Source organism: Panthera tigris, chromosome D3 (assembly GCF_018350195.1).
Source record: "Panthera tigris isolate Pti1 chromosome D3, P.tigris_Pti1_mat1.1, whole genome shotgun sequence".
Lineage (NCBI taxonomy): Eukaryota > Metazoa > Chordata > Mammalia > Carnivora > Felidae > Panthera > Panthera tigris.
In genome coordinates, this window is record NC_056671.1 from 48,447,051 (window position 1) to 48,462,763 (window position 15,713).

At 37.9% G+C, this 15,713-nt stretch overlaps 1 protein-coding gene across 6 annotated transcripts in view; it reads left to right on the forward strand.

Moving 5' to 3' along the window:
- The first annotated feature begins 348 nt into the window (after positions 1 to 348).
- Positions 349 to 15,713, forward strand: part of TAF4B (TATA-box binding protein associated factor 4b) — a 179,480-nt gene continuing 164,115 nt past the window's right edge. For 4 of the 6 annotated variants that reach the window (XR_006209724.1, XR_006209725.1, XM_042961503.1 and 1 more), the window contains exons 1-2: positions 349 to 1,146; positions 14,421 to 14,566. Coding sequence is in view for 4 of the 6 variants with exons in the window: in XM_042961503.1 (XP_042817437.1) it covers positions 804 to 1,146; positions 14,421 to 14,566 (489 nt within the window). In the remaining 2 variants the exon portion in view is untranslated. Of the gene's footprint in view, positions 1,147 to 13,042; positions 13,157 to 14,420; positions 14,567 to 15,713 lie in introns of all 6 variants that reach the window. The other 2 variants (XM_042961502.1, XM_042961504.1) reach the window with 2 other exon arrangements.

The following is a 15,713-nucleotide window of genomic DNA, read 5'->3' on the forward strand; positions in this document are numbered from 1 at the left end:
CATTTTTCCTTAAAAAAGTAGAAGCGTGTAGAAATTACACTCCTGGCTTTTAAAGGAACATACAACTGGGAATACCAAGAAGAGGAACGCGAATGTCGCAGTTCTCCAAGTGCGACCCGCCCCTCCCACACGGTAGATTTTTGGCAACTTGACCCACCTTCCTCCTGATTCTGGGGAAGATTCTAACGCCCTCTGGAGGCGTCCCTAGTGACGTCACGAGCGCGATTCCAGTATGTGGCCAATCACAGAGCCGGATTCCGGGGGAAGCCCGGGGCGGCGGCGGCGGCCTGTGCGCGTGCGCGAGGTCTCCGCGTGGCTATATAAACATGGCTGGCGTGGCCGCGCGGTGGGGCCACGCCGAGTGTGTGTAGGGGGCTTTGGGGCGCTCCGGGTTTGTAGTTTTTAAATTTCTGGCGGGGGAACTGGGACGCAGAGTTTTTCTGGGTGGTGGTAGCCGAAGTGACGCCCTTCCGGGAACCGCGCAGCCGGGCTCCGCTGTAGCAGGACCCGAGGCTGAGGCGCCGGGCTGAGCCGGCGCACGTGTGAGCTCCCCGGAGGAAGCGGCGAGCGGCCAGGCAGATGTTGCTGCAGCCGGGGCCGCACTAACCGGAGGGAGGTCTGGGACGCGCGGGTCTGTGTCCAGCCGGCGTCCGTCACTGACTTCTGTGTCGCGGCCCCTGCGCCTCTCCCTAGCGATGCTGTGGAGCCGGAACTGCTCTGGAGTCGGCTGCAGCTTGTCAAGCCTCCCTTCGCCTCTGCTCCCGGAACGGCAGCGTCGCAGCTGCCGCTGATCCACCTGGGGGATGCCCGCGGGTCTCACGGAACCGGCCGGCGCCGCTCCTCCCGCCGGTGTGAGCGCCTCCGGGACCGTGACCATGGCCCCCGCTGGGACTCTCCCTGTGCGGGTGGAGAGCACTCCAGTGGCCTTGGGCGCCGTGACTAAGGCTCCTGTCAGTGTCTGTGTGGAGTCCACGGTGTCCCAGCCCCTGCGGTCCCCCGTGGGGACCCTGGTGACCAAAGTGGCTTCTGTCAGCGCTCTTCCTAAACTCAGCAGCGGTCCTCCGCTGCCTGCTCCTCAGATAGTCGCTGTGAAAGCCCCCAACACCACAACAATCCAGTTGCCTGCTAATTTGCAGCTTCCTCCAGGTATGTCGATCACCTTTTCCAGGTTTTCCAGCCAGTGGTGACACGGGAAACGTCGCAGCTCCGGATTGTGCCTTCATGCTGTTAGCTTTAAAAAACTCAGCTAAGAGAACCTTTCATAATCGACTTGGCAGGGCAGTGATTTGGCTTTACAATTGATATCGCCTCTTTGAGTCATTACTGCAACAGTTTTTCTTTCCATATTTAAGGAAAGAATCTTTTCACCTAAGTGACACAGTGAAAGCTGGAACAGTATATTCAGGAGGACCTTTGAGGCACTAGCTCCTAGGTGGGGGAAGATAGAATATAACTAAAGTTTATTTTCATGTGCAGAAGAGACCAATTTATATATCTACATGCTTAGATAACCATATCTTTTTTTTTTAAAGTTTAAGTTCTTGTGTGTTAAGACTAAAAGAGGATTTTAAATTTAAGCTAGCTAAAATAAGTTCACTGCTTTTCTAGTACCAGAAATGAATAATGCTGCTTCCCTCACAATCTTTAGATGTGTGATGGTTGTAGTTTTCAGTTAGAAGATTACCACTCATTCCCAGTAAATGCCAGAGTTGACCGATCAGAGGCATGCGATTCTTAAATCTGAAGCAGTGTGTGAATGCTGCAGTTAGCCTGTGACCACTTTTTATGGAAGGGTCTACATGTTTGGGCTGTTTTTCATGATTTACGTAAAGATTTTGCTTTGTGACTCTTCAGCATATTATAAATTTGAGTGTTCTGCTTTCTTTCCTCAACTGAAGGTGTCTTGGAGTTTTCAGCCGGGAAAAAAGACACATCTCACATTCTTTGGAGTGAACTCTTCTCGTAATTATATTGTCTTCTGTTTATTTTATTAGTAGTATTTGGATCTCAGACCTGCAAAGATGGTATAGGAGTGAAGCATTTGATTCAAAATTTCAGTATCCCCTAGCAAAATGATAGGGGCTCTTTTGTAGCCAATGTTCTATTTGATCAAGAATGTTGTGGAAAGATCATGTTCTTCACTTTTGATGAAGTTCTGTTTCAGTTTTGTATTCTACAAGATATATATATATATATATATATATATATATATATATATACACATATATTTAAGGCTATGCCGTGTATGCCACTGGATACATTTTCTGTCGGTTCTAAATTGTCATCCTGCATATACTTGTAAAGTACTTAATGAATGTGTTTGAATGAAATCACCTCCTAATTTGTTAAAAACTAAATTCTTGTCAGTGAAGATTGTTTAGAAACAGTCAAAAAAGCATTAAAATAGAGGAACTGTCAAGAGTGAAAACTTGCTGGTAAGTGGAAACTAATCAGTAATCACTGGCATACGTGCTATACACACTTTCATATTTATATTCTTTTTGTTGGTCATAATAGGTAGCAAATAAAGAAAGAGGTTTCTAAGCGTAAATAATTTGTCCAATGCCAGACACCTCATGGGTGTCAGAGGGAATTTGAATCCAGGTCTGTTTACTCTTTTTTTTTTTTTTTTTTTTTAAATGTTTATTTATTTTTGAGACAGAGAGAGACAGAGCATGAGCGGGGGAGGGTCAGAGAGGGAGACACAGAATCCGAAGCAGGCTCCAGGCTCTGAGCCATCAGCACAGAGCCCGATGCGGGGCTCGAACTCACAGACTGTGAGATGATGACCTGAGCTGAAGTCGGCCGCTTAACCGACTGAGCCACCCAGGCGCCCCTGGGTCTGTTTACTCTTTACACACTATGCTTACCACTTGGTGTGTGTGTAGACTATGCCTAATTGAGTATCAGAGCTAAGAGTGACAGAATTTTAGAGCCTAATCTTTTGTACACAAAGAAACCAAAACTGAAACTTACCAGAGCTGCATAGCCATAAACCAAGACCACAACCTAGGTGTGCACTACAGTAAAAACACTTTAGGCTATTGACCGTGGAGAAACTTCCACTACAGAGGACATAAACTGCCTTTAGGAATTGTTATTTACAGAGGAGGTGGGAAGATGCTTTAAAGAGCAGCTTTTGGGAATTTCAGCTGGTGGGTGGCAGAAAAGCATACTAACATTTGTGCTCTCGTTAGTGCACAGTAAGATAACCAATAGTTGAGGAATGAAATGAAAACACAGTAAAAGTTATGAGTCTTGTACTGTTTCTTTTATATCCTGAGGATTAGCAATTGATTACTCAGGGATGCTTAAAACATATAGAAGTTCACTCTTCTTTTTCCAAGATAATGAATACTTTAAGTATTTCATTTCTGTTTACTTCAGAATTTTCTCAATGAACAGAACTGGTTTTTAAAAATATACGTATGCACCACAAGTTTTTCTAGGGAGCAGGGGCTGGAAATAAAAAGGGGAGGCATTGTGAGGAAATGAAAGAAGCTGTAGCAAAGCTCTGAAAATTATTCTGTTGAATGTTTCTGGTAATTTCTTTGGTCTTCTTGGTCTTCTCTTTTCTGAACATGTGGGATTTTAGGCCGGACTGTGGCTCTTTCTGTTTTTAGTATTCTGTGTCTCTTCTGTCACTTGTTTGAGAATGATGATCAAGGATTTGGTTGCTTCTGTTAGGTCATAAACTGTGGTAGATTCTGTTTGACGGTCGTACTGTACAGAAGTTAGTGAAAGTAACTTGTAAAATGCTTCAGGTCTTTTTTCATCACCTCCTTCATGCTGAGACATGGCATAGGATTTGGATCTTAGATTCCTGAACCAGTTACTGGAAAAGCTAGTGCTTCTTGTTTCTACCCTGGCTTCATCAAAAGGATATTACATGAGGGTAGGGACTCTTGGCTTTATTATCCAGGGTATTGCATGACGGTAGGGACCCTGACTTTATTATCCAGCACCTAGCTAAGTTCCTTGCTCAGAGGAGGCTGGAGAATTTGAATGCACGTATTAGTATATGTGGAGAGATCAGAGGGCAATAGGGCTGCAACCCCTAAGGGGTTCCAAGGGCCATTACACATATCAGTGTATTTTATTCTTGATTGCTTTGCTTATTCTGCTTATAAAAGTGACATATGTTCTTGTAAAAAAAAAAAAAACAAAAAAACAAAAAAACAATACTGAAGTGTAATACACCCTTCACCAGAGTATTACTGTTAACAATTTGTTATCCTTTTCATGTTACTACGTATAAATCTTCCTCATTTTTAAAAAAATTCCTTAGGGGTGCCTGGGTGGCTTGGTCGGTTAAGCGTCCGACTTCGGCTCAGGTCATGATCTCACGGTCCGTGAGTTCGAGCCCCGCGTCGGGCTCTGTGCTGACAGCTCAGAGCCTGGAGCCTGTTTCAGATTCTGTGTCTCCCTCTCTCTCTGCCCCTCCCCTGTTCATGCTCTGTCTCTCTCTGTCTCAAAAATAAATAAACGTTAAAAAAAAAAAAAATTCCTTAGTAGTCCATTGTATCAACGTACCATCATTTTTTGACCACTCTCCAGTTCATAGACATCGATATTGTTTGCACTACTTTCTGTTATTATAAATGATGCTATAATAAACATCTTGGTGTATTTTTGCGCAGTTCTATAAATGTGTATTTTAAAGAATAAATTGCTAGAAGTGGAATTGCTGGTTCAAAAGGTAATCTTTTAATAGGATTACCAAATTTTTATCCCCAGAAAATTGTTCAAATGCGTAATCAACAATGTTAATACTTAATTTTAAAAGGGTACCTATGGAATCCAATAGTAATTTTCCGGACTTAACTTTAATTAATGTTAATAGAAGATGAGCCCTATAATTGAGTGGAGAGAGATAGACTTTAAATGTAGAAAAATGTGGCTGGATGATAATGTTATAGATTTTTTTACTTACTGAATAACTGTGCCCAAGAGGGCTCTTGTTTTTGTGAAGTAAAGTAAGTATATAGTATACGATAGCTGGGAAGGTGTAGTTCAGGGCCACAGAGTAAGGAATAAGTGTGCTGATCAAATTTGTAGATAACAAGGGGCTTGGAGAGTTAGCCTTTGTGGAAAGTAGTGAAGTGTAGCAATACAGGGCAGAACATTGGCCTTGGAATCAGACCTGGATTTGAATCCCAGCTCTACCACCTATTAGCTTTGTGATCTTGGGTAAGTTTATTAACCTCATCCTCAAAATCAGTTTTCTTACGTGTAAAATTGGATCATACCTTCTTCACAGAAGTATCATATGGATTAACTAAGATAAGTATATAGGTCTACATGTTGCAGAACTCTAGGGAACACCATTTGTGTGGAATACAGAGTTGCATAGCAGGCATGTCTGGAGTATTTAAGGTACCTGTATAGCAGTTGGCTATAGGTACTCTGGGCACTGTTGATCTAATACGTATGACATCCACCAAATTCACTGTAATTTAAGAGGTTGGATTTCTGGGTGGCTCAGTTGGTTAGGCATCCGACTCTTAATCTCAACTCAGATATTGATCTCAGAGTCATGAGTTCAAGCCCTGCATTGGTCTCCTTGCAAAAAGATGGATTTTGAAATAACCTCAATGTCTATGTGTCCCCATTTTTATATGTTTGTTAGAGACAATTTGGAAAATACTGAAAAATTATCCGCAGATATTTTAAGTGTATCTTTTAGTCTCCTTTTTTTATGTAAACTTTATGGAGCTACAGTTTTTTACATGTACATTTATTTTAAAATGGAAACCATTTACAGTAAGTTTTGAAAAATTTGACAAAGGTATAGCCACCATTCCAAGATATAGAACATTTCACTCCCCTAAAGCTTTTAGTTTCTTTGAGAAAAAAATGTATGTGTGCTTCCTCTGATTTTACATAATTGGGATTCTATTGTATAATTTTTATATCCTGCTTTTCACTTACCATTATATAGTGACTATTTGTATTTTATAACCTCAGAAACTTAATTTTAATGGGTGTGTAATCCATTATTTAACATTTTCTCTATTCATTTAGGTTGCTTATGCTTTTTTTGTTTAAAAAGTTATTTTTAGGGGCACCTGGGTGGCTCAGTTGGTTAAGCATCTGACTTCAGCTCAGGTCATAATCTCCCCATCATGGGTTCAAGCACTGCATCGAGCTCTGTGCTGACAGCTCAGAGCCTGGAGCCAACTTCTGATTCTGTGTCTCCCTTTCTGTCTACCCCTCTCCCACTTGTTCGTGTTCGTTCTCTTTCTCTCTCAAAAATAAATAAACATTAAAAGAAATTAAAAAGAAACATTAAAAAAAGAAAATTACTTACAAATAAAAGTATATCAGATGTTTTGTATTTAGATTGTGGTGTGTGTGTTGATTATTTTCTTGGGACGGATAATAAGAACTTTGGAATTTCTGGATCAAGGAAATAAGAGTGCTTTAAAGTTATTCATATATTTTTTTAACTTATATATGTCAGTGTTAAGTATATGCTAGGTTCTATGCTCATTACCATGAATGCAGTGGTAAATAAGGTAGACACAGTTCCTCTCCTGAAAATCAAATAGATTCTGAGAATTTCCATAAATTATTCCGGGCTTAATTTTTCTCCAACAGTATTATTTTTGTAAACTAATACATGCACGTATAAAAACAAATATGACAAGTTAAAAAGAAAGTAAAATCACCTGGAAACATCCTACTTTTAAAAGGTGAAATTTAGTAAAGGTAAATAGAAGTTCTGTTTTGACAAATCAACGGTGTAAATGGAGGATAGAGGAGATGTGCCATAACTGATAGTGGAACCTGGGATAAAAACTTACTGATTGATTTTAATTTTTTCTTTTACTCACTCAAAGAATTATTAGACTGAGAGAGAAATTTAAGTGACTTTAAGCTCAATAAGGGAAACTGATTTGAAAAATTAAAGGAATTGGGGCCATGGTGCCTGAGCAAGAATACAACTTTGGGTATGTTTAGCTGCCTTTAAGTGTTCAAAGTACTGTCCTATGGTAATGAAAGTAAGCTTAATTTGTGAGATTGCACAAGGGAACATCCTATCTCTGAATATTAATGGGAAGAATATTTTGATTCCATATTAAGGAATAACTTTGTATTTCTAATCTACTTGTGAAGAAGGGGCATTTATACCTCTCTACCTTCCTAATTCTGGACTTATTTCAATAGAGACTAGAAGGTCACCAGTCAGGCAGTTATGTATAGATGTGAAGTTACAATAGATGAATTCTAAAGTTTTTCTGACTCTTAGATTTGGATGGGCCTGCTATTCTTTCAGTATTTACTATTTACCATTGCTGGGAATATGGACAAATTAGAACCACCATCTGGATCAACTTGCAACCAAGACAAAATAGGAAAGGCAACTTGGCATATAATAGTTCACTGGGCAGATGAATAGAGTATGTTAAATTATGTACCAGATAGAAGGTGGATACCAGACCACTTTACACTTTTTTTTTAATTTTTTTTTTTTTTAGCGTTTATTTATTATTGACAGACAGACACAGAGCGTGAGCCGGGGAGGGGTGGAGAGAGGGGGAGACACAGAATCCGAAGTAGGCTCCAGGCTCTGAGCTGTCAGCACAGAGCCTGACGCAGGGCTCGAACTCACAAACTGCGAGATCATGACCTGAGCTGAAGTTAATCACTTAACCAACTGAGCCACCCAGGCGCCCCTACACTTTAACATCTTAATATTTTTAGAGGAAAGGTGCTCCGTAACCTAATGTGTAATTAATTTTTTTTAACATTTCTGTAGGATAAGTAGGCAAAACTGTGTATCCTTTTATGTTTGGAAAATGAATCATATTTATTAGGATTTGATTCAGAGGCTTGGTAGGTGGTTTTCACAAAAGAGACTAATGTTCAGTTTCCTTTGTGTGTTTTTAAGTGCGTTTCACTAGGTTGTTGCTCATTGGAATTGGACTTTTGGGATAAACACTTCAGTCAGAAGAGCATTGACTTTAGATGAGCTCTTGTTATTTTATTCTCAGTATTGTCTGTCTGCAACTATTCTAATATTACTTCCTACTGCTGTTTTGAGTACTTACCTTTTGACATTAATAACAACTACTACAATTGATAACTTTAAAATTCAAAAGTCTGCTCAAAAGTATTGTCTTATTTAATCCCCTTTAATGATCCTACAAGGTAAGTAGTAAGTCTCTTGATCCACAAATACGAAGTGTCCATTTATTTAGGTCTTTTTTTTTTTTTTTTTAACGTGTATTTATTTGAGAGAGAAAATGAGTGAGGGAGGAGCAGAGAGAAAGGGAGACACAGAATCAGAAGCAGGCTCCAGGCTCGAGCTCTCAACACAGAGACCAATGAGGGGCTTGAACTCAAGAACCGTGATATCATGACCTGAGCCAAAGTGGGACACTTAACTGACTGAGCCACTTGATTTATTTAGGTCTTTAATTTCCTTCAACAGCATTTTGTAGTTTCTGGGGGCACCTGGGTGGTTCAGTTGGTTAAGTGTCCCACTCCTGATTTCGCCTCAGATCATGATCTCAGGGTCATAAGATCCAACCCCCCACCCCTGCTCCAGGCTCCACCAATAAGTGTAGATACTGCTGAAGAGTCTCTCTCCACCCATCCCCTGCTCACGTGTCAACGCCCTCTATCTCTCTCTCAAAAAAAACTTAAATAGCTTTGTGTAGTTTCCAGAGTATTAGTGTTATACTTACTTTGTTAAACTTGCCAGTATATTATTCTTTTTGGTGCTATTGTAAATGAAATTGTTTTCTTTGTTCCGTTTAGTCATTCATTGCAAATGTATATAAAAATACAGCTGATTTTTATATATTCTGTATCCTGCTGCCTAGCTGAACTTGTTTATTGGTTTTAATATTTTTTCATGGATTTATATGATATCTGTATATAAGATTGTATTATCTGTGAATGGATAATTTTACTTCTTTCTTTGGATGCCTTTTATTTCATTTTCTTGCTTAATTGCCCTGGTTAGAACTCTGAATACAATGTGGAATAGAAGCAGTGATTGCAGGTATCCTTGTCTCATTCCTCATCAGTAATCTTTGTCTTGTTCCTAATCTTAAAGGGAAATCATTTAGTCCTTCACCATGACATATGATGTTAGGTGTGAGTCTTTTATAGATCTCTTTTATCAGTTTGAGGAGGTTTGCTTTTATTCCTATTTTATTGAGTGTTTTCATCATGATAAAAGGGGTGTTAGATTTTGTCAAATGCTTTTTCTGCATCTGTTGAGATGATCATGTGGTTTTGTCCTATTTTGATAAGTTGTTTTGTAGTAACTTTTTTATGTTAGACCAGCCTTATGCAGTGAGATGGATATTACGTGATATTACTTTTTTGTGCTACTGGATTCAGTTTGCTAGTACTTTGTTGGAAATTTTTGTATCTATATTCATAAGACATATTGGTCTCTGTTTTCTTGTGATGTCCTTGTCTAGTTTTGGTATCATGGTAATACTGACCTTGCAGAATGAGTTGAGACGTGCTTCATTCTTTTCTACTTTTTTGGAAGAGTTTGTGAATGATTTGTATCAAGTTTTCCTTGGATTTTTGATAGACTTCACCAGTGAAGCCATCTGGACCTGGGCGTATCTTGTGGACACTTTTTGATTAATAATTAAATTCATTTGTTGGACCTATTCAGGTTGCCTATTTTCTTTAGTCAGTTATAGTAGTTTTTGTTTTTAGGTATTTGCCTATTTCATATATGTCATCTAATTTATGGATTCACAGTTGCTTACAGTATTCCTTTATCCATCTTTCTATAAGATTAATAGTAATATTCTCTCTTTTTTTTTTTTTTTTTTTTTTTTCCATTCTTGGTTTTAGTAGTTTGAGCAGTCTGGTAAAGGTTTTTCAGTTTCGTTGGTCTTTTCCCAGAACCAACTTTTGCTTTTCTTTTTCTCCTTTGTTTTTATACTCTATTTAATTCTGCTTTAATCTTCATTGTTTTCTTTTCATCTGCTTGCTTTAGTTTTTATTTTGCTGCCCCCCCAACCCTGTATCTTAAGATGGAAGTTTAAGTTATTGATTTGAATCTTTTTTCTTTTTAAATACCATCATTTATGACTATAAATGCCCCACTAAACCCTGCTTTAGCTGCATTCTATAAATTTTGGTATATTATGTCTTCATTTTCACTCCTTTCAAAGTATTTTCCAATTTCCCTTGTGATTTCTTCATTGACCAACTGATTACTTAGAAGTAATTAATTTCTAAATATTTGTGAATTCCCTCAATTTCTTTTTGTTACTGATTTAAAATTTCATTCCATTGTAGTTGGAGACTATACATTGTATGATTTTAGTCTTTTTAAATTTATTGGAGCTTATTTTATGTCCTAACATTGAGAATGTTCCATGTGCACTTATGGAGAATGCTGTTGTTGGGTGGAGTATTCTATGGATGTGTTTGGTTGGTTGGTTTATAGTATTGATCAAGTATTTGATTTCCTTGTTGATTTCTATATAGTTGTCTATCCGTTGTGGAAAGTGGGGTATTGAAATCTCTCAACTATTATCATTGAATTTCTGTTTTTCACTTCGCTTACATCAGCTTTTGCTTTGTATATTTTGGGCTTTGTTTTTGGGTACATATTCATATTCCTGACCCATTGGGTGTTACATCAGTTATAAAATGCCCCTCTTTATCTCTAGTAACATACGTAGTCTATTTTGTCTAATATTGGTCTGACCACTCTAGTTTTCTTATGGTTGCTGTTGTATATCTTTTTTTTTTAAAGTTTATTTATTTTGAGAAAGAGAATGTGAGCAGGGGAGGAGCAGAGAGAGAGAGAGAGAGAGAGAGAGAGAGAGAGAGAATTCCAAGAATTCCACTATCCGTGCAGAGCCTGATATGGGACTCGAACTCATGAACCATGAGGTCATGACTTGAGCCGAAATCATGACAATATAAATGTATGTTAATTCTGCTTTCTTCTCTTAATTTAAAAAATTGTTTAAAAACCAATTGTATAGAACAGTATGTATATAATTATATTGTTGGGACTATACCATTAAAATAATATATTTGTGAATAACAACAGAAAGTGAGTAGGAGTAAAGTTGTATTGCACTAAGGAAATTACCTTAGATGAAATCTCAAATCCATAGGAACAAATGAAGAAAACCAGAAATGGCAAATGCAAAAGTAATGAAACAAATGCTACAAATACATCCTTTGCTCCTTTCTTCTGTCAGTTTCTTTAAAAACCATACAGTTATATTATGTGATAATAACAAGGTATTGTTGGGTTTCTGATATATCTAGATACAATATATAGAACAATAATAGCACAAAAATAAAAGTGAGAGGAAAATGAGCTAAATAGGAGAAATGTTTCTATATCTCACCCAAATAAGTTAATACAGACATGAAATAAATTCTAATACGATATATATTGCAAACTCTATTGTAGCCTATAGAACCTCTAAATATATGTATTGAAAAATTATAAAGAAATTTAAGTGTTACACTAGAAAATACTCACTTAATGCAGATGAAATCAGGGGAAAAAAAGAGAGAAACAAAAAGGAGAGGAAATATACAGAAACAAAAATAAATGGCACACCTAAACCCAACTATATATCATGCAATGTGAATGGTCTAAATAATTCAATCAAAAGGCAAAAATGTCTGGGCTCCTGGGTGGCTCAGTCAGCCACTATTTCTTTGAATGTTTTTCTGTTTCTTTGCCTCTCTCTCTTTATGTTTCTCTTGTTCTCCCTCTCTGGTACTCACATTATGCCCGTGTTGTGGTGCCTATCAGTGTTCCACATTTCTCTGAGGCTCTGTTCATTTTTCTTTATTCTTTTTTCCTCTCCTTTCTTTGGATTTAATAATCTGTTGATCTATCTTCAAGTTCACTGATCTTTCTTCTACTTACTCAGTTTCACTGTCAAACCCCTCTAGTGAATTTTTTGTTATTGTGCTTTTTAACTACAGAAGTTATTTTTTATGGTACCTATCTCTCTAGGGATAGTCTCTATTTGGTGATCTCATCATACCTTCCTTTGCTTTTTTAAGATGGTTTCCTTTTGTCTTTTGAACAAATATATAATGTTTACTTTGAAGTTTCTGTTGTTAGAAACTAACATCTAGTCTCTCTCGTGAGTGGTTTCTGTTGCTTTGCCTTTTTTTCCTGTGTGTCACACTTTTCTTTTTCTTTGCATGTACTGTAATTTGCTATTCAAAAGTAATATATTGTAGCAACTGTGGGTACTCTCCCCTATTCCCTTGAGTGTATTATTGTTGTTTGGCTAGATTGTTAGTGAAATCTATTTTCCCTACAATGGGAAGCCACTGAGTTGCACCTCAGAGGGCACAGCCTTGGTTTTAGCAGGGCTCTCTCTGACTTTCTCTGAATCCTGTTTAGCTGTGCCTCTCTGTTGATAACCACACATAGCTATTAAGCTCTATTGGTTGCCAGCCAATTGCCCTATTTTTTTCAACAATGCCCTAGAGCCTAGCTTGCTCCACAGTCTGATCCAATTAAATTTAGGCTCCTTTACTGGTTAATTTTTTAGGTTTATTGTTTCACGTTTGTTCTGACATCAGGAAGACCCTTCTTAGTTATCTCTTTATCTGGTTCTCTCTGGTAAACTAGAGCTAGGCCTGTTGCCTATCTTGTATGGGTCATGAAGCTACCATCCTTCTTTTAATTGTTTATTGTATTTGAGAGTGCTCTTACCTTTGAGTTTGCCCATGCTGTGTTGAAATAAAGTCAGCTTCTCTGGGGAGATATTTGGAGCGGGGACCAGGACTGTGGCATACTTCTCTGTGGGCAATTCTCTAATATCCCTGCTTTAGGAGTGGGGTACTAGGCATGGGTGGTGGTAGCCTTTGATCTTACCTGCTTACCTCTCCCAGCATGGAATAACTCCTACAAAATAACTAGGGTGAAGGACACTGGGGTCCAGATATTTTTAGTGTTCCATCCCTGAGGTGTAGAGCCTTCCTTTTATGAGTAGAGATGAGTAAAAGAAGAAGCCTGGAAACTTTTGGATACACTTATCTCAAATTTGTCCTCTGTTGTATGCAGCTCATTGTGGGGGAGATCAGAAATGCTGGTGGCCTGCTCCTTCCAGGAAGATACCGTAGCCTCAACTGGGAGCTTGGGAGAGGAAGAGGCCCTGTGTTGACCACACTGCCTGATGTGAGAAGGAAAAGGGAGCAGGTCATGGTTCAGATGCCACAGATTCTTGCTGTTCTTACGGAGTTTTAGTAAATCCTCTTTAATAATGGTGTAGTCATTTTCTGTATGCCTTCAGGCAATTTCCAAAGACTCTAAATGATGTTTTTAAAAATAATTTTCACCAGTTATGCTTGCTTTGCTAGGGGGCAGGTTTGTTGAGCTCTTGATGCTCCCATTCCAGAAATGGAACATCAACTGTGAATATTCTCGTTTGTGCCTCCTACTGACATGGACAAGAATGTCTTTAGATTAGAAATACTACTGGGTTAGAGAGTACAAATGGGAATCAGTTTGGCACAATCATGTAAAGTTGAACAAAGCAATTCTACCATGTTACATTACCATCATCAGGATGTTAGAGTTCTTGTTGCTGCACATCTAACACTTAATGTTGTCTTTGGACTTCTTAATTTTTGCCCATCTAGGTAGATATAAAGTGATATCTCACTGTGGTCTTAATTTACCTTTCCCTGTCATTGGCATCTGTGTTTTGTTCATTTTTGATATTCATTCTTCAAACATAAGTGAACTAAAAATTTTTTTTTTTCCGTTTGGTAGTTTGTTTTTTTGCTTGGTAGTGTCTTTTGGTAAACAAAAGTTTTTTTTGGTATAGTAGAATGTGTCAAATTTATTTAAGAAAGTCTCCCTATCCCAAGTTCAGAAAGATCATTTTGTATATTATCTAAGAGTTTCAAAGGTTTTACTTTTTGCCTTTGTATTCTTAATGCCATAGGGGTTTTGTGTGTGGTATGACACTTTTAATCTTTTCCATGTAAATAACTAATTGACCCAACCTTGCTTATTGAGTGGTCTGCTCTTTTCCTCACTAATCTGCAGTGCCTCTTAGGAAAATTTGATATGACATATCTGCCTGAGCCTATTTTGGAATTCTCTAATTTATTCCATTGGTCACTTTGTGTAGTCTAGTGCCATTACCATATCATCTTACTTACTGTAGTTTTACAGTTTGAAGTCATGAAGAAAAAGTGTTTTGACTTCTTCAAGAGTATGGGCCATAGGCTTGGACTTCTAATATTTTAAGTAGCTTTGAGTGAAAACATTTTTCCATATTATTTATGGTAATTAGTGTACATAGAATTTAGTGTGTACTAATCATTTGTTCAGACATTTTACAATATGAAAGAAATGGTCAGAACACAAAATATATGATGCTTATGTTTTATTTATTAGCTTAGAGGTCATGGTTTTTTTCTTTTAATTCTAGGAACAGTTTTAATCAAAAGTAACAGTGGCCAGTTGATGTTGGTATCTCCTCAGCAAGCTGTGACAAGAGCAGAGACCACTACTAACATAACTTCAAGGCCAGCTATACCAACGAATACTCATACGGTCAAAATCTGTACAGTGCCGGTAATGTACCTTAGGGTTTGGTTTTTTTTTTAATTCTTTGTTTTCTAGCTGGTATCTTCATGTAAATATATGTGTATTTGTGAATAAAAATAATAGATGATTCTGCTCAACTTTTTGAATTGAGCCACTTTCTTTGTGTTAATCAAGATGTTTGGTTTTGTCACTTGGTAATTGCTAAAATAATAAAGATTCAGTCTTCATACTCAAAGATTTTTATTTCTCAGGGGAATGTTAAAAGGGCTTTTTGCATGTCTAAATGGAAAGAAAATATGCTTCAATTTTAATTTGTGGTAAGACATTAACACTACAGTTTTATACTATTCATTTGTATCTTATAGGAATGACTTCTTAAGAAGTCCGAAATAGTTCATTAATTTAGCGTTGTTAGAAAATGGTTTGTTTTACATACATGGTAATCTTTTTAGGTAACTAACTGAAGCTTATCTTGTGTGGCAGAGGTAAAAAAAAAATATATATATATATATATGTGTGTGTGTGTGTGTGTGTGTGTGTGTCATATTATAACATCTTTCTCTGGTAAAATAAAAAATGCTGAATGTAGTATAGCATTTTCTTGATGAGTCAGGTTCATCCTAATGAAAGATCGCATAGTGTTCTGTGGTAATATCCTCTGGCAGTCTGTCTGCCACCCTCACCCCCCATTTTGTGCTCTCCTCTAATATTTGATTCTATGTTCTCATTTTCTATGTTACTGTATCTTTCAATGATAGCTGCTCCTTCCCTCTTTCCTTTTCTTTTCTTTTCTTTTCTTTTCCCTTTCCTTTCCTTTCCTTTCCTTTTTGTTCTTTTTTTTTGAGAAAGAGACAGAGCACAAGTGGGGAAAGGGCAGAGAGAGAGGGAGAAACAGAATATGAATCAGGCTCCAGGCTCCAATCTGTCAGCACAGAGCCCCATGTGGGCCTTGAATTCACAAACTGTGAGATCATAACCTGAGCAGAAGTCAGATGCTTAACGTACTGAGCCACCTAGGTGCCCCTGCTCCTTTCTTTTCTAGTTTGCTTTATCTAACTGCTGTGAGTTGAGAAGATAGATTAGCAGACTATTTTAATAATGTTAAATAAGAATCCATATGTTTTTGGGGTGCCTGAGTAGCTCTGCTCTGTTGGTTAAGCATCCAACTCTCAGT